This window comes from Gymnoscopelus microlampas, assembly GCF_963454915.1.
Source record: "Gymnoscopelus microlampas genome assembly, chromosome: 2".
Classification (NCBI taxonomy): domain Eukaryota; kingdom Metazoa; phylum Chordata; class Actinopteri; order Myctophiformes; family Myctophidae; genus Gymnoscopelus; species Gymnoscopelus microlampas.
The window spans coordinates 26621800-26641214 of record NC_139939.1 but is presented as its reverse complement, the minus strand read 5'-3'; the positions used below and the strand labels follow the sequence as shown (position 1 = coordinate 26641214).

General features: G+C 38.9%; 2 protein-coding genes across 3 annotated transcripts in view; one reads left to right on the top strand and one right to left on the bottom strand.

Moving 5' to 3' along the window:
- Nucleotides 1-15645, top strand: part of usp53b (ubiquitin specific peptidase 53b) — a 28178-nt gene extending 12533 nt beyond the window's left edge. The window contains exons 12-19 of one of the 2 annotated variants that reach the window (XM_084045404.1): nt 2155-2268; nt 3737-3859; nt 4334-5027; nt 5981-6042; nt 10113-10191; nt 10332-11185; nt 11351-11436; nt 12091-15645. In XM_084045404.1, the coding sequence (XP_083901530.1) occupies nt 2155-2268; nt 3737-3859; nt 4334-5027; nt 5981-6042; nt 10113-10191; nt 10332-11185; nt 11351-11427 (2003 nt within the window). In that variant the 3' untranslated portion in view covers nt 11428-11436; nt 12091-15645. Of the gene's footprint in view, nt 1-2154; nt 2269-3736; nt 3860-4333; nt 5028-5980; nt 6043-10112; nt 10192-10331; nt 11186-11350 lie in introns of both variants that reach the window. The other variant, XM_084045403.1, reaches the window with a different exon arrangement.
- A 141-nt stretch (nt 15646-15786) lies between these two features.
- Nucleotides 15787-18436, bottom strand: fabp2 (fatty acid binding protein 2, intestinal). The gene is made up of 4 exons (XM_084081939.1): nt 18342-18436; nt 17347-17519; nt 16446-16553; nt 15787-15952 (listed from the first exon to the last, which is right to left on the bottom strand). Exons 1-4 carry the CDS (start codon nt 18406-18408, stop codon nt 15902-15904), a joined length of 399 nt encoding a protein of 132 aa, XP_083938065.1. The 5' UTR covers nt 18409-18436; the 3' UTR covers nt 15787-15901.
- Between the last annotated feature and the right edge of the window lie 979 nt (nt 18437-19415).

The window sequence follows — 19415 nt, the reverse complement described above, 5'->3', positions numbered from 1 at the left end:
CCAATATTAAGCAGTTGATCTGTTCTTTATACTTTAATTAAACCGTGATTATTTTGGACACAATTAGTTCACACACAATCATATACATGCATAGCATTGCAGACACACCTACCTGCAATGTAATGTAATTATACATTATTTCTCTACTTTTGAAAATGTCATGAATTCAACCCTTTCCTATGTTAAGCATATTTCTTTTAATTTCTGCGACTGTTGTTATAGTGGCCAGAAATCAATTAGGGTTACTGAAAGCGCACATGACCAGGTTACAATCATGTGAATCATTTTGGGAGGACTTAAGGTGGATTGAATCCACAACAGTTGCAACAGATGCATCGGATGCAACAGATGCATCAGTGAGGATTACAGTGGTGATCAGCTTCCATTTGTCCAATAAACAATATTTTTGAGTATCAAATACATTTTTCGAAGCATTTTTTGAAGCACTGTACATTTCAGTAAATCAAATTGAACATGACACAACACTTGAAAGAGTGCTGTAGAAAATTACCATTTCACTCCACAGATTATTGCATTGGGATTGAGAGAGTGCTTTTAAACCACTCCCCAAACAGAGATTGCCCTGCGTTGTGTGCCGAGTTGAACTTGACATGAGGATGATGCTTCTGTTACACGCAGATTACCACCCACGCCTCCCTCGCTAATCCCTGCTCCTGGGGCCCAGCACACTCTTGCATTTGCTCCACAGAACACAATAAAATCCTCACTGTTAATTTAACTTTGAGAGCACAGAAATGGATCAGCAAGTGTCAGTATTTTTTTGCGTTTTCGGAGTTGAATCGGCACTGAGGGTTTTGCTGTGTACTAACTCCTCCCCTAGACATTTTCAATGTTTGCTTCCATTAATTTCTCAGCTTTGGATTTTGGCAATGGCGCCCTGGTGTTAGATGGATTTATTTTTGCTGTAGTATTGTGTACTGGTACCTCTGTTGGCATGGGATTGGATTCTGGTTTTGGTGACAAAAAGTGTAAGTAATTGATTGGATTTGTTAAAAATAAATAAATAGATACAGTAGGGCCTTGTGTTAATGCTTTTGAACAGAGATTGACTGTATTTCGGCATCTTTTTATATATATATATATATATATATATATACATTTCTTTTTAATTAAATTTTTATTTAATAACAGCGGTCTCCCTGTCTCTTAAGCTCTTAAACAGACAATACGTTTTCAGGTCGGGATACCAGTTTTGTCCAATCAGGAGAGAGAACTCATTCAGGATACAGGATAAACAAGTGAAATTGGAAATGATTGCAACTGGAACACTCAAAATTTAAGCTGATAATTATATTTTTATTTTAAGCAATTACTTAATTCAGTAGAACCACAAAACCTCCTTTGTTCTTAGATTAATAATTAAGTATGTGGGAGGCATTGTGAGGTGAAGTGAAGGCATGCCGTGCTATATGTCTATAAGCCTACTTGTGATGGTTGACTAATGATGTGGCATCTGTGCTTTGGTGAGATGCGTGCTCTACTCTTTGCACATCATGCACACAATGTGTAAGCCAAGAGAATACTACAGTAGCTGGTGCTTTGAAATGTAAAATAAATGATAGAAGAGACAGTTATAGCAGGGTGGTCTGGTGGTTATTGCATCCAATCTGTAAACGGCTTATCAGGCTCTTTAGTGCCCTCATGTGTGCACGTGTCCAACTATTCCTAAATGTCCAGTGAGTGCGTCACAAGTGGTCACAAGTCTCTCTACTACATATCGTTGCACCACAGCATGTCCTTATTTCAGCTTTTTATGTTTTTTTTCCATAAATTAATGCCATATTTTATACAAATGTATAGTCGTATGACAATGTTTCTCAATAGTAGCGACAAATATATATTTTTTGTTATGAAACCTTTTGCCTATAGAGACATACCCAAAATAGGTACGCCAGGTTGAAAGTGCTTAAGTGTGTCTGTGGGTTTTTATAAATATTTAACCAAAGGAAAAGTATAAACAAGAGCTCGTGACTAAATGATAACTACATTGGATCCCTTGGAACACAGGTTCTTTTCTTCCCATTCAAGTCAAAGTAATGGTTTTGGACATACTGTATAAGGTTTCTGGACGACAGTCAGGGTGTGTGTCTGCTCTGCTCTGAACACTAATTTGACGTGTCTTGTCTTCTGCAGTAACGAGCTCCAAGAAGCTTGATCCTGGCAGAGAGAATGCAGGGCCACACGGTGCCAATCAGGGCCTCCACAATCATCTGCTACCTCCTCCATCCACCTCAGGCTTCAACAGAGGTTAGTACAGGTCTCTGCTGTTAGCTTCTGCATCTGTGTGATTTTGGATGTCTTGGGCTATTTAAAAATAGCAGATATACAAGCTCATAGCTCATAAATCGTGAAAATGTGTGCAAATCTTTGAATATATATATTTTGTAAAGCGAACATTTGCTTCTCGGGGGGGGGGGGGGGGGGGGGGGACAAAATATTTTGAGATGGGGGTCTGCGGCCAAATACATATCATTTTGACATGAAAAGGTTTGAGCACCACTTATATAGCAACATATATGTTTTTCAGAAACCAGTTAGGATTCAGAAGACATTTGTAGATTGAATGGGTTTACCACTCAAACCTTAAAATCCCTATTCTGGGGCAAACATTTGGCAAAAATAGCACATTCTACAAGCACACACTTGTAGAGTTGCTAGTTTCGGCGGCGAAGCCATTTTTATCGTAGAGGGGAAAAAAGGCACTCCGCTTTACATTTTGCCAACAACACCCGTTAGACTCACTGGCCCTCATTTATCAACGCGGTGCAGACCAAATAATGGCCGTACGACGAGATCACTGCAACTTTCGGCATTTATCAATATATCCTGACGTTGGATTCATCCTACCGTACGCTGAGATCTCACGTCTGTTCGAGACCAATTGTTGACGTTGGCTGCGACCGTTTATTCCATTGTAGACCTGCGGAGCAGCATTGTCTGACTGTCTGACAGGCATCTGGACACATAATCCACTCCAACATGTGTATATCTACACTAATAAATAATCGCTGTGAAAATATATCATTTTATAAACTCATTTAAACAAACTGCCTTAACAGTCATTCGGTTAAGCTTGCAGATCTGGCTGCATTGGCTATTTGAAAATAGCAGATCTACATGCTCACAACAGGTCGCATCGCAACGGGTTGTGAGCTTGTAGATCTGCTATTAGCGCTTCTGCGAGATAATTTTCGGTAGTCCCGACCATCTTTTCATGGACAGTGAGGTCTACAAACTTACAGTAGCTTGTCCTATGTTATGGAGTTATGTCATAGAGAGTTATGTAGGCTACACAACCTGGCTGGGTTAAGGATATAAACCCGACGCTCCAATATTAACGTGGCGGCACGGGATGACTGCATTCCGCCCGAGTCTCATGACTGCTTTATTTAGTGTAACTCGAACACGCACTGCTCGGTATGGGTTAAATAAATGGGTGTACAAACGTATTCCATTCATGGCGATGTGAGTGGTATCATAATATGTCATTCATGTAGGCTACAAGCCTGCCTATGTGACAACAAAGATTGTAACAAACAAAAGATTGATCCTTTGATAAATGTGACTTCGACGTTGGTGTACGGCCAAATATATGGAAAAATATAAGCCGGTTTTTACGCTCTGTTGATAAATGAGGGCCACATGTGTGCAGAAATCTTATCTTGAATCTAACTAACTAAGGACTCATCTGGCATTGAAATCCCCTTTTCCTCAGTGAAACTCCCTCTTGGCAGTTCAAATAAAATCCGTGAGCCCTTCACGGAGAATTTGCAGAGGGCTTCTGAGGCGTCCAAAAAGGACAGAGGACATAGGCGAACTGACCCTTCTCAACACAAAGGTAATTTAGTGCACTGTTTCTCAACCCTTTTTTGTATGGTGGCCCACTTGTAAATCTCGAAAGCATTTGCGGCCCACCCATCTGACCATTTAACACGGCAGCCGAATTGGTCAGATAGGTAGGCTGCGTGCATTTTCAGAGCATGTTTGTTTTAATGATCAATCAATCGATTGTGTTCCGGCTTGGATTAATGTAATGTAGTACACTTTAAATTCTTATTTATTGGCACCCCTAACCCTAACCCTTAGTGGGGAGGTTCTTGAACATTGTTTGAAATATGCTAGTGGTACAGAGCTCATAAAAGGTTGAAAACTGCTAGTGTACCATATGCAGTATAGATACAGGGAACATTGAAGTTAGAGGAAAAGAGCCAGAATAGATGGTGACAATGAAACTTCATGCTGGTACCAGATAAAATGTTATTCAAAATGTGATCCATTCCAAATACTTCCACCCCCCTTTTTGTTTTTAAAGATATGGCATACATTAGATCTTCATCTCCAGAGAATGGACTGAAACCACACACAGAGCAGAAGTTAAAAGGCTGTCCACGAGCTGAGAAGTCACTGAGCCATTCAAGCAGAGTATCTCAGGAGCCGCGTGCCGGGCAGTCGTCTGGTGTACAGGGTGTCGGTCACAGCCGGAGGACCAGTGCATCCCCCAGTCGCCATGATCACGAAATTGAGTCCGGTGGTGGGGGAAGCCGCAGTAGTAAAGCCAAGTCCACCTGGAGGCCCGTTCGGGAGGTGTTGAACGTGGACAGCGTGCTGAATGAAATGGAGCAGCGGCGTCAGCAGCAACACGACAGCCCACGGCACAGTAAGCCTTCATCCCATGAGAGGGTGCATGCTGAACGAGACCGTGAGCCAGAGCGGGAATACACCCGCAGCAGAGAAGACCGGAAGCAGAAGTGCTTGATGACCATCTATGAAGATGAACAACGGCATGAAACGGAGAGTCACAGCTCTTTAGAGTCAGAGAGTCGACCCAACCACCAGAGAAGCAACAGACTTAAGAATGGGCCCAAGACCCTGCTGCGTAGCGACACCTGGACCATCCAGAGGACAGAGTCTGGCTATGAGAGCAGTGATAGGCTTAGCAGTGGCTCCACCAATCCAGACTCACCGGGGGTAGACCAGCGAATACCACCAGAGGCACAGTCACAAAGGTATCATTTTACTACACTATACTACTAGTATAAAATATAGTACAGAGTACAGAAGTCCTGACGTCACTCGTCCATCCCCTGGTTCGTAAAGTAATTTCGCTATGGAGAATAACATTGGGTCATCTTATCGTCTCAAATAAGAATTGAGGTCCAAAAATAAACAAACTCTCTCGGCGATATTGTCAGGGAGGAGGCTCTGTATCGTTTATGATAGTCAGTCACTCATATTTGAAACAGACAATTTGTCGGAAGTAACATTAGCGTTTTCTCACCGTCAGTTGATGGTTCATATCCATAAGAGTAAAACCGCCGGGGTCATTTGTTTATTTTTGGAACACAGTTCTTATTTGACGCGATATATAACACGTCTATGGGAATTCAGAACGGGGGGGAAAAACCGTGTCCCAGGTAGGATGTGTAAATTACGTCAGACTTCGGCGCTCTATTGAAGAACAATGATGGAAATTACTGCAAAATATATCATATAATATATATATATATATATATATATATATATATATATATATATATTTACAAATCAGAGCAAGTATCACAAGCAAACACAAACTGTGAAAATCAACCCACAACTTAAAAATGTCTGTAAAGTTTAATTAAATTTGTTGCTAATTCAAATTAGTTTCATCCAGAATTTTCAGATTTTACAATAATTGACCAGGGAAACGGAGATAACACTAGCGAAACACTTTTTATTTTGAGCGAATTGCCCCACAATATGAATACATTTTGATTATAATATTGTGTTTCATTGTGTTGGTAAACATTGTATAACCACTCGAGGGTGTGCTTTACCATCATTATTGGCTATTCAGGCTCTTTGGCGCAAGCCTGACCGCATCACTGTTGTGTCCATAAATAACAGTAAAGCACACCCTCTCATCTATTATTAATTAATGGCTTGACAAACTACTGAGAGTTAAATGCTTTGTTTTCAGCCAGCAGCACCAGAACAGAGGCGATGCAAAGGCCGGGGCAGCACGTTCTCCTTCTCATAATGGTAAGCTTCTTTAAATGGAAATTATAACATTTTGAGACTATGCTCAAGTATTCATTTAAAACAAATTACATTTATTTGATCCCTGCATAGGCAAAGGCTTTCCTTGCATGGTAAATGTCTTAGTTTGCAGTAAATGTGAATTGTTTGTAAATAACTATAAGCAATGGCTGATCGTTGCTGCTAATAACTTTTGATCAAAGCAGCTGATGGATTTTTCTTTGATATGTTTGTAGCGTCTACAATGTGATTGAGTGTAGTGAGATGCTGTTCTGTATGACTGGGAATGTATTAAGTATTCTAACCCAAGCCCTTGTATTCATAATCCTTTACGTAAGCATTATTCCGTTAGCTTGTGGGCTGTTTTCTAATAAGGTTACTCAAATTTACCAGGCCATGCCACTGACTAAACATGAACAGATGGAAGTAAAAATAGAACAGGACAGTTGGAAATGAAGAGGATTCATTTAAGGATAACAACTATAGTGAAAATAGTTCGGAGGATTTTCATAATTCAGGGGACATTAGACAATCATAAGTGTCTAAAACCCAAGCTAGCATCGCCCTGCTCCTTCCGCCTTCCTTTGAACTGTCCGACAGTGCTATCCTTACAGAAACACTTTCTTTCTTGGTTTCTTTCTTTTAACCCATATTGTAAACATAGAAACATTTAAAGTGAAATAGAATAAAGTATCATAATTAAAATGCCACAAAGTGCATTTAAATTAGAAAACAAGTGGAAAATATTGGCCTAGGGGTGGCATCAAAATCACTAGTACTCATCATGTAATCTGCCTATGAGATTATGAGATGTCAAAGTGTGCAAAGTTGACATTTTGGCCTTAGGGTGGTGGTAGAGGAAAGGACATTGGGGTCACTCAAATGGTCAGGATTTATCTGCCAGGGAGCATGGATGCACTGAACAAGTGTCAAGGCGATCGGCCCCTTAGATTTTGACACATCTTGTGTGCCAGTGAAAAGTTTGGCCTGAGGGTGGCACTAGAGGAAACAAAATCAGTATGGTTCAATCTACTGATTCCATGGAGATCCAGCTAGTGCTGTAGTTTTCGAGATATCTTGTTTGGGACAAAAGTGTTGGACAGAGACTGACTGACATTGCCATCCTTGGAGCCCCCCACAAACAATTACTGAGACGTAAAAAGGACGATACATCATTGTTTTGATGTAATCACCAGAAAGGGATCTATGATATCAAATTAAAGAACTAGAAAAAGTGCTCCTCGGAGCACAGGTCTCCGCTAGGTCAGGTACTGTAGGTCATTCTGGGCCAGCAATGTTCAGAATTCACTAATCAGGATGAATCTGACGGATCCGTCTTGATCACTTGACTATAGAGATATTGTGTGTACCGATTTGGACATTTGTAGGAGTAATATTAAAACAACGTTTAGCAAAAATCGGCCTCCTGGTGGCGCTATAATAGGGTAATGTTAAAAGGGTGGCATTTGTTCCTCAACGTAGTGCGAATGTGCGTGTAAAGTTTCACCACAATCAGACACTGCGTTCATGATTTGCGGCATTTTGTTCAAAACGGGCCACTCCTGCAAACTTTAGATGTCAATCTTAGCCAATCAGGATGGAATATGAAAAATGAAACAAATCCGTCTTGATCACATGACAAGAGATCATGTGTACCGATTTGTGTAAAATTTGGATAAAATCTGAAGGAGTAATCAAAATATTTGTTTTACATAAGTCGTCCACCTGATGGCGCTATAAAAGGCAGATGTGAAAAATGCAGTGCAAAGGTTTTTCCTTGGCCTCTAGGGTGTGCACATACAAAATTCTACCCATCATATCGGTGCAGTTATAGGTACAAACATGAATCGGCCTGTTATAGTGAGGCTGATTAAAAAAAAATCAAGTGGCATTTCTTCTTTAGCCTAGTGGGAATGTGTGTGTAAAATTTCACGGAAATTGCACGCTGTGTTCATGATTTGAGGCATTTTGTTCAAAACGGCGCACTCCTGCAAACTTTGCAAGCCAATCTTTGCCAATCAGGATGGAATGTGAAACATCTGAAAGACCCGTTTTGTTTAATGACTATAGAGATACTGTGTACCGATTGGTGTGATGTTTGGACAAAATCTGTAGGAATACTGTCAAAAAAGGTGTTTTGCAGAAATCGGCCTCCTGGTGGCGCTATGACAGGCCCATGTGAAATATTTGGGGTAGAGGTTCTGCTCTGGCATTCAGGGAGTGTGTGTGCTCAGTTTTGCTGCGATCAAGCCAACGGTGCCGGAGATTAGCTGTTCACACACACACACACACGCACGCACGCACGCTACACGCTAGTGTAAAAAGGAAGATACATCATTGTTTTGATGTAATATTATAAAATACTTGATAATGAGCTACGTGTTTATTTGCTTTTATATTTCATAATTGCCTCAACTTATTAGTCACAAAATATCAGTATGCCCCTAAATATGATTGATATACAGTATGCTGATTCTGAATTTAATCTATCTACTCCCCTTTAATCCGGTGTAGATGTGAGCTTGAATGGTGCCACGTCAGTGGTTAGAAATGTTATGTAATAGTAATTAAGTCCTGGGTATGCATGCACTTTCCGTATTCACGTGGGGTTCCTCCCACACCAAATACACATGCATGTTGGGAACAGGGCTTGGCTCTAAAAGTTTCATGTGTGCTCAGTCAACCTACACTGTAAAATCCTCAGTGTTAATGTACCTCTGAGGGTGTGCATATTAATACCTCTGGCTCTGAGAGTGTACAGATTGATACAATAACACTGATGACTTTACCGTGTACCCTGTATAAAGGTTACTGTGCACCCTGTATAAAGGTTAATAAATAAATGCAGTCACCTTTAGCGCTATTACACAGTGAGTGTAGCCTTGTTTATGTCTCTCACATCTGCGTGTTCCTGCAGTACAGCCAGGGAATGTCTTAGACAATTCAGTCCTGAAATAGATGTTTCAAAACAGATGTGGGCTAATAATTCATTCATGACTGACCATTTTTACAATATTTACATTTTAAGAAATATATTTGTACATTTGGATGGTTTCAAATGTAAGGGCTGTATATTGTATTTAGAGGTGTTCTGTATTTAGTGTATTCTAAAAAGTAAGACAAACTATAACAATAATCAGAATGCAAGTATGTAATCCATTAATTGGTGTTTTCTTTAATTTTGTAACATTGAATGCTTGGGCAAAGCAATGCACTTTTATAGATATAGAAAATATAGAAAGTTGGATGACTTGAATAATTTTATCTTTTTTTTTTATGGAATACACTAGTTTTATTAATAAAATGAACTGCACCAGCACTTAACATGCTGTCACTATCTCATACATAATGTAATGAAGTCACAATTAACAATTGAGGTATTCCCTTATTTCTGAGCTTGGACTGGCTGCTTTAACCTACTGTACAGTCGTCACACAATAAGCCTAGCGCAGTCATTAATCTGATGATAATCCCAAAAAGCTTGTTCAGATAGCACAGCTGGACATGACTGCTGGCATTGTTGTGAATTATATCCTTCCATCTTCTATGTAATGCTTTGAGCACGCTCCACTTGATACAATATCAGTTCTCGTGTGAATGTAGAGCCAGCGTTTCCAACCAACAGTTAAAGCTTTTATCCTTGCATGGACCTCTCTTGGGCAACAGCAGAGAAAAAAATAACACATCTATTTTTAAAGTGAAGGAATTCAGCATGCGTGCTGCGTGCTGTGTGCTGCGTTTGCGCTTGCGTAGTCAGTGTGCATGCCCGCTGCTTCACCCTGCTGTGACTGAGAATGTCTTTTGAAATATACACTGTGCTGCCATCATGCGTTCCCAAGGAGGAGCAGTACCTTATTCACTATAGCCACACGGTAGCCATTTTGACACTCGGGGTAGTGTGTGTGTGATTGGTCTATTGATTTTCGTTTTGCTTTATTACATTAATACACTAGTACACATTCATTTCTTTTCTATATATTTACTATTATGTTAGAATGTTAACTTCATTTAAAATTAAATGAAGATTAGACATGATGAGAATTTGATCAATTGTCATTTTGCTTCACTCCTAGGTAAACATCAACACAAAACTCAGGGAAAGAACTCTGACCAAGTTTCACATTCACATCTGAAATGTAGTCCAACCTCAAGGTAATGTGCCTCTCCGATGAAAGAAAATGGTTGTAGTGTTTCAGTACATGCATTTTCAAGTTATGAAATTGGGATTAACAGTTTAATTCACCCCGTCATGTTTCTTGAACAAAACACTCTTGAACTCTCTTTCTTCATAGACGGAAGTTGAAATACAACACCGGCATCTCCCGGAAAGCAGGTAGCACAGAGAAAGAGACAACTAACGCTGACGTCAGGACTGGGAAGAGTGACCAGCAAGAGATAAGCAACTGTAGAGGACATAACGGGGAAAGTGTTACGCCACGAGCCGTTGCTAAAACCAGTAGTTCTGAATGGAACAGCTCAGATGATCTGGCTCTCTCTGAGCCTGATGACAGGGATAGTGCTTACCGCTCCAGCAACAGCGAGGCTGTCACCTCGGATTCACTGTGTTCTCGTCTAATCCACCCACAACCCCCGTTCAGCAGTCAGACAGCAGAACTGACCAATCAGCGTCAGGTAGGCACAGCTGTGTCACCTCACCTTAGACCAACCCTGAGAACCTCCCCTCACCAGGGTGAAAGTAGCCGAGCTACTTTCCGCCCCAGGCTCCTTCAAGAGCCCTTTCAAACAAGCCCACGTCCTTCCACCAGAGTCAACGTACCCTATGACAGTCCTCACAGGAAGGGTGACGCCTCATGCCACAGGCCCTGCTCAGATGCCAGCTCCAAGTCAGGCTCTGACCCTGAGAGGAGTACGCCGTCATCATGTGACAGCGAAGAGAGATTACCTGGATGCAGGTCTATAGGAGTGGAGCAGGCCCCACCTGCCCAAGAGGTCTCTCTGACCACGTACTTCAATGTGGACAACTGTATGACGGAAACATACCGCCTGAAGTACCATCATCAGAGACCCCTTGTCCTTTCTGCCATGGTGCCAAGGACAGTAGTCGTGACTGAGCACAGAGATGCCAGCCACACACTGCCCATTGACGCACACTCACAAGATGTGCCAAAAAACAGACCTGATACAAGTAAGCCTCTCTAGAAAAACTTAAATATTCCACAGAAGACAACAAAATAGAAAGCAGATGTACAGTTATTTTTTTATTATTATTTTGATTTTGATTTGATTTTCGATTTTTTTTCCTTTTTTTTATGGAATTTGAAAGTGAAACTTGTTTTCATTTTTCTAACAGGCCATAATAGCAATAAGCCTACAGCAAAATGGAATCCAGTGACTGCCAAAGGACTGGATGGGCGTGGTTTTTTATGAGGGTACTTGGTAAGTTATGTTTACATGGATGGACAGTGGTTATGGAAAACATGCATTCATTTCTTTGGAGGTTAGTTACACGTAAAAAAGAAAAAAGAAAAAGTAACATGAGGTTAGGAATGACTTTTCCGTTTTTGTCAGTCTGATGTAATTGACTAATGAAAATATCACAATACAGGTTTTCATAACAACTCTTCATAACTCTGTGTACTCCTGTGAAGATTGTGTGTGTAGGGGGGGGGGCTTAAATATTTATTTTGGAGATGAATTGAGAGGTACCATCATAGCAGCTTTTCAATGTATACAGTATCTACACACCAAACTAAATTACTTAATTTGTACTGTAGTGAACATACAACTAACCCTTTAAGTAACTTTTATATAATTTAGCACCAAATGCAACCATGCAGAGTCATCTAGTGTGGTCATCAAAGTTTGTGTTGTGATGTCACGCCACTGTTTTACACATACACATGAGTTTTGGATGCCAAACGAATACAGCATGCGATTGTAATGTGTGGATATGAAGCTGTGCTGCTTCACATTGAATGGAATACCAGTTTAATGGCAGCTTGTTGCAGACCATAATGAAATGTATTATACAGTAATAGTGTTTTATGGATTGTCAGTTATCAGAAAAAGAAATCTTCTCTTTTCCCCTAGTACCAATGCAACAGGAATTTTCCTTCTGAAACCCAAAACTTGCGCTCTTTCAGTTAACTCAGACAACTTCACAGTCCTTAACTTTTTTTAATGCTATTTATTTTGTTTTTATTCCACACTGCTGATTTCTTGTAATTGAAAGAATTCTAACATTACCAATATTGAAGTAGATATAAATAGATAAAGCCATAGACAAACTACATGGGTATTAGAACAGAATGAACATCTAATACAGTAGAAGCCCTTCCAATTGTCACCCAACATGCACCAATGCCCTCTAGTGTTATAAATGGCACAAGGAATAATAACATCCTGTGTACTGGTAAATTAATCTGACCTAGTAACGTCAAATAAGATGATATTTATATGGACTTAATTATGCAGAACCTTTTTTCTGTTCAGTATTGTTTTCTGGTCACACTAGCACACTTTTTTTGCCCCCCCCCCCCACCCCAAACTGTAAGGGGGGCATTGTCATGCTTTATTCAGATAGTTACAATGAAAGAGAGACAGTAAACAAGGAGAGAGAGATGGGGAAGGACATGCAGCAAAGAGTCTCAGGTCGGATTCGAACCCTGGCTGGCTGTGCAAGGTCTGAGCCTTAATGGTGTGCACCGGGTCACACCAACACTCTGGCACATTATCTTAACCAGAGTGCAGTGATCTTCTCACAGAGGAGAATTATAATAAAAAGAGTATATTTGCACAGATGTAATGTGGTCTAGGACAGGTGTTTCGGAGGGGAGCAGTTAGAAAAATGGAATCCGACCTCCATCAGATATCTCTGTTCCTGATAAAGGTCGGATAACCCAAATGTAATATTCAACAACGCTGACTGTAATTAATAACTGTATTCAGGACCATGGTTTTTGGGAGAATAATAATGATGGCGGTTAATTTGATACACACAACATTACTATTGGTCAACTAAGAATTTATTTTGTAGGGGCTGCCATTAAGTGATAATGAAAGCCACTATAAACTATAATATTGAATGCAAAATCTTGTACACATGTACTGGTGCTAGCTATCCATTTTGTAATTCCCAGTGATGTCACCTTGTATTTTTTCAGTCTTCCATTTTAAGACATATTATTGGATATATTTGTACAGGTAGTACAGGAGAGGATTATCACAACCCCCAAATCAATTAAGCAAGTAGCACCACCACACCACATTATCTGGCTAATTGGAAAATTGTAATGAAACTGCATGTGGCCTTTATAAAGTGTGTGTGGAGTATTAGCATGAGCATGGAAATAATAGACATTGAGTCCAATAGACATCGAAATTCTAAATGGTTTATCGGTAGAGCTTAATTTTATATGCAAAATTTAATATAAGCAATTATTCATAACCATACATTATTTGAAGAAGTATAGTGTAAATATATATAGGGATTTATTTTTATGCAAGGCTCAAACTCAGTTTATACTTGAATGTTATTCTGTACTCCCCCCCCCTCCCCCAAGAGTGTAGACTCATACAATAGACTATACAAACATATTTTGTAAATAAAAAACTATGATGCAAATAACATTCTGCAAAATTACATGGTATATGCAGTGAAGCTGGGTAATATGATGTTAAAAGTATGTCATATTTTTTAAGGCTTTGTAGTTTGTACATCCAGAATCCCTACGGTGTAACTCACTGTAGAAATGGTTATCAGTATTGAAGCTTCAGGTCAATGAGCCTGTTACTGTAGGCCTGCCTAAAAATTTCACAATAAAATTGATTTTCTTGATTTTAAATAACATTTTGCAACAATTGTATCTGTTGAACACTCTTTAAGTCGTTAAATCTATGGTATAAACATAAATGGCAATGATACTATACTGTATATATTTTGTATGTGCTGTTCCACATTTTAAAGGTTTTTGTCTGTGCTTTGTGTAACCTCTCCTGAACCTTTTACATGAGTTTTCAATACTGGAAAAACATCACCTTAAACAATCTAAAAAAAAGTAGAAAAAGTGTAGGTAACTATGAATAATTGTATTATAATTGTAATAGTTAGGTACTATTCTGTAAAGGACCATACCGGTGTTCTGTTATATTCAGCCCATTGGCTACTGCTCACAGTATACTTGACGTTACTGCCAAAGCATACTGTATTTAGTTTAGTTTTTTTTTCTTTTTTCTTTTCATTTTGGTGTGAAAATCTTGAGACTTGAAACTTGCTTGAGATGGGTAATCCAACACAAAAGTTCACAGTGCCATTATTTTGTTAGCAAAATTAGGTTATCGTTGCATTTTAAATCCATTTCAAAATGCAGATTAATTTGAAAAGTCCAGCAGAAAATAGTCCCTGGAGGAAAGACAAAATTCCAAATGTTCAGTACTTATTAACCGTGCAGTGAGGTTTAGCCAACATTGATTCAATTATTCAGGTAAGTTGTTCTCAATTGTAATAGATTTAAGGAGGCCTTTGTGCAACTTTATGTTGTATACATTATAAATAATAGTTACAAAATATGTTATCATGGGGCGGACAGATCATATTTTCCCTGAGCAAACCAATAGTTGTATTGAAGATAAATCCCTATCGAACGGAGAATCAATGTCCATGACATAGTTCTTTGTATCACTCTCAATGTATTTGTGTTTACCTGCTTTGGTTTCTGTATTTAATTTATTTAGATTTTGTATTTTATGTCAATGACCCTTTTTCTGTAAATTATGTGCATAAGGTTTGCTCTTGTTTTCAGTGGCTATATTTTGGATTGTGAATATTGCATTCTCAGTTGAATCAAGAGTGCCTTCACATTTTTGGTGGGATGTGTTATTTTCAAGTGTAAAAACACGTAAAGGGAAAGGATGAAAAGTGGAGGATGTCATTCAAATATTTTGAATATGCAATTCTCCTTACCCTGTACGTGTGTGTGTGCGTGCGTGTTTGCATGCATGTGTGCATGCATTTAGAGGCAGTGGCTGATACTTGATGCGTGAGGTCCTAAAGTATTAACCTACTACATCTGGAGAATGTACATGCTGAGTTACGGTTAAAGTCGGGTAAAGGCAACTAGTAATTACGGTGTGATTGTGAATATTATCTCGTGTGAATGGAAAGGAAGCTGATGATTACTTTCCCCAGGTCATTCATGGCCAACCTTGAAGGCTTAAGGTACTATAGATGACTATCTCAAAAGTCTTTCTTTTGTTGTGTCACATACTGTCCGAGTTGGCATTGTATCAACTATACAGGTTATTGGGACATGGCCTAAACACAATATATCACTTCAGCTTAATGAATAAAAGATAATTTATACATTGTCACTGGATGAATAGGATACATTATAGGCTACTGAGGCCTGTGTAAAGTAGGACCTACTGTGACGGGCTGAATCCAATTGCTATACTTGTGATTAGGATTTGGCCTTAAATGAGTACTGAAGTGAGTTGGCGCTTCAGTCAATACTTAATTAATTGTATAAGGAGGGAACCGTTTGAAAGAAACATGTACAGTGTAACTGTCTACACTTTATATTTTTGTAGATGTCAATATATATTTATTTTTATTCATTGTTAAATAAACTTTAAATTATTATGCTATCACTCTAAATGACTATTTTTATTCTGAGTGTTATTTCTCTTGTGTATGCAGTTTGCAACATTGAAGTCTACAGTATGAGCTAAACTAAATGGAAGACAAAAAACACGGACACCATGGGCATGAAATTGCTTTACTTTTAAGTATCAAAACCAATTAAAATATACTGTAGGTTTGAAATAGTGCATTTTGAACAAGTTTACGACTATCTTCGGAGTCTTGTCAATCTTGTACATGTACGTGTTTGACCAGTTTGCATCAAGCCTTCTTGAAAAACCTCTTTGCATCCACGCCATCATAGTTGTAGGTCTGGAAGGGGAAATGTAAAGTTAGTTGATTCAGTGTTTAAATAGTGTCCCTGCAGCCTTCAAGTTTAGAACCAAATGGTTTACTCTACTGTCTGAGTCATTCTTAGAGCTTTGGGATACTTTGAGCATTCATCTACTGTAGCATGCATCTTGAAGTTGCCTCAGAATACCCAGATAATCATTGAATTAACTTAGGATAATCATTGAATTAACTTTATGAGTGCTTATCTCTTAACTGTAATACATTTCAGCTCATGAGATCAATGTGTCATCAATAAAGGTTTCCCAAGAAGGACTCCAGATAAACAGCTGATACTGATACTACAGCTGACACACATATGCATGCGCGCGCGCACACACACACACACACACACACACACACACACACACACACACACACACACACACACACACACACACACACACACACACACACACACACACACACACACCTATTCAAAAATGCATACATGTCCTAAATGGGAACAACATACCTGTACAAGTTCCCCTCCCTCAATGATTCTGGTGGTTAACAGCTGCTTTCCGTTGTCCTTTCTGTTGAATGCTCCTTTCATCATGTCTCCCTCCATAGCCCATGAACCCTGGAGTGCAATGAAAAAAGTATGCATGACATTAATATAAAAAGGTGTGGTCTGTCTCACTCAACAACATTGCAGAAATAACAGAATTATCTGACGATGCTGATTGTGCAATAAAAGAAAAGCTGCTGACTGGTCAAATAATGTCATTGTAAGGTAGCGGTTTGGGAATGATGTGGACACTATGACAGGCCAGCCTCAATGTATTGATCAATTACACAGCTAATATAACTGTATACGTATTCCAGACAGTGCAATACAGAGTAGAGTAATAAAGAAAGTCCAAGTCTGAATGCAATGCCTACACTTACTGTAGTAGTGATTTTAAATAATCAAATGAGTAAATAATGTACCTACTGTACAATGATGTTCAGATAGTGTTTTGATTTATGAAAATGTGGTATTACTGTAACTGGTAATAAAGAGAGTCTAAGGAGGGATGGAGGCAGGTGAGATGTGCTTGACTAAACATTTTCATGTATTTCGCTACGGATCCTCATGTGAAAATATTTGGTGCCAGGGACCTCCATACAAGATTTGTGTTGTTAAAATGTTTCCAAAATATTCAACATTTTTCAAGATTTTTTGAAAATAGCAGATCTACAAGCTCACAGTGCGTCACACATTGTGAGCTTGTAGATTGGCTATTTTCAATTAGTCGATGTATATACTGTAGGGTTAAAGTGTTTAAACTGATTTTGATATTATATCAACTAATGTTGCTGGGGACCCCCTGGAACTCCCTCAAGGACCCCTGGACCCCCACTTTGAGAACCAGTGAGCTAATTCTGCTTACTTGAAGTTCTGTTCCATCTGCAAGGCTGTATTCAAAGGTGACTCCCAGAGTGAAGTCGATGTCCAGTGTACGGAAGTTACTGCTCTCTGTGACATGGAACTTATCTCCAGTTTGGGCAATGGTTATCTTGAGGCCATCATGAGCTGCAAGCTTCCTTTTCACCATGTTAACCCCTGTCATCAAATACACCAAATGTATTTAACAGACTTTCACATTGAACAATCATAGGAAACTTGTAATCGTTTAATCAGCTTGGCTGTACATGCAGCACTTCCTTTAATTGTGCATTTTCATATGGTGAATCGGTGCAAAGTTCAAATCACAAGGCTAATAAAAAAAAATCAAAACATCAAAATAATCTCATTTCAGACATCCACCTTAATTTTTGTGTGGCCCCTAAATGACGAGTTGATTATCGAATACAACATTTTTATTGAGGATATAACCCGCTGTACTGTATGAACGTAATTTAAAAGGTGTGATAATGCACCAATTCTATGATTAACACATTGCAATAAAGATATATTTAAAATATAAAATAAATATTTATCTGATCTTGATCAGACTGACAATGAATGACTAATGATCTTAACATTTCTCTGTATTGTTCTTAAACACAGAGAAATGTTCCAGTCATTCAGCAAATATTTCACAACCTCCTTTTGTCAGTTTACTTTGCCAGTATGCTTTACCAATGATCAACTCTACACATGCCTCACGAGGATAACATTTGTATTTTTCAATCAATATACTGGCTCTGACAGGCCAAATATATATGTGCCAAATAAATACATTTCATTAAATGTATTTTCCAATGTCTGTTCTCTGTTGTGATGTTTTGTTTGTCCAAAACCAATGACCACAATGTCAATAAGTTGCTGTCTTAATTATGTTTTATCCCTGACGTTTCTGTGAGAAACATGTATAATGTTTATGAATGTTTTTGAATCATAACATCAAATCAAACTAATCAAATCAAATCAATGATCACTCACCCATTTGTTCCATGAATTTGTCATAGTTGTCAGTGCGGTCTGCTTTCCAGGTGCCGTCGAAAGCCATGGTAACAGTGTGGTGTGGACGAGTTAACACTAGGGAGTGTCTTGCTTTAGTAAGTGCTGTTCCTTTTAAACCATCATTAGTAGTATCTTATCTTGCCCCATATCTGTTTGCTGATGTGGCTGTTTAAAGATCGGCTATTGTCAAGGCCTACAGTAAAATCCTCAGTGCTAATTTAACTCTTGAGTGTACTGTAATAATTACTGTAAGGGCCCACTTTTACACTCTTCAGAGTTCATTTAACACTGAGTATTTTACTCTGTACTGTATAGACCCTATTCCTGGCCACGACCCCTACCATCTCTGGTATTCGATTTACTTAACGTACCAAAAGTAAAAGTACTCATGCAGAATGTCCCATTTGACAAGTTTTTTCAAATGTATAAAATATATTAAATCTTTTGAAAATAGCAGATCTACAAGCTTGTAGATCAAATGGTCGAAATGTATATAGGGCGTAAGTGGTTAATGTATGTTTTGTAATAACAATTAAAATCTACAAAGTAGTATATGTGTGCAGTAACTGAACATAACTTTAGATATAATGACAGGCTCACAATTTATGTTATACGCCTAATTGCCTATTGTATTATATGCACACACGCACACACGCATGCCTGCCACGCCTGCACGCACGCACGCACGCACACACACACACACACACACACACACACACACACACACACACACACACACACACACACACACACACACACACACACACACACACACACACACACACAATCTCTCTCTGTCTGTCTGTCTGTCTGTCTGTCTGTGTACAGATTCTACACGCCATTGTATTATGCATTGTCCCTGACTGAATCGTACACTTGTTTTACACAAATTGCTTTCATTTGAATATTCATCAATGTAGCTATTTGGTCCCAACCAGATTGACCTCTCAGTAAGGTTGTCATAGCTCTAACTATTTATTGCAACTCAATCTAAATAGTAATACTCTACTACACACACCTCAAGAGGATAACCTTTGTAGTTTTCAATCAATA

What these genes read in the sequence shown, in the direction of transcription:
- fabp2 (XM_084081939.1), bottom strand. Translation starts at nt 18,408, where the DNA reads ATGGCTTTCGACGGCACCTGGAAAGCAGACCGCACTGACAACTATGAC. An exon ending in CAGATGGAACAGAACTTCAA is followed by an intron (nt 16,554 to 17,346) that starts GTAAGCAGAATT and finishes ATTGCACTCCAG; the next exon opens with GGTTCATGGGCTATGGAGGG. An exon ending in AGGGAGGGGAACTTGTACAG is followed by an intron (nt 15,953 to 16,445) that starts GTATGTTGTTCC and finishes TTCCCCTTCCAG; the next exon opens with ACCTACAACTATGATGGCGT.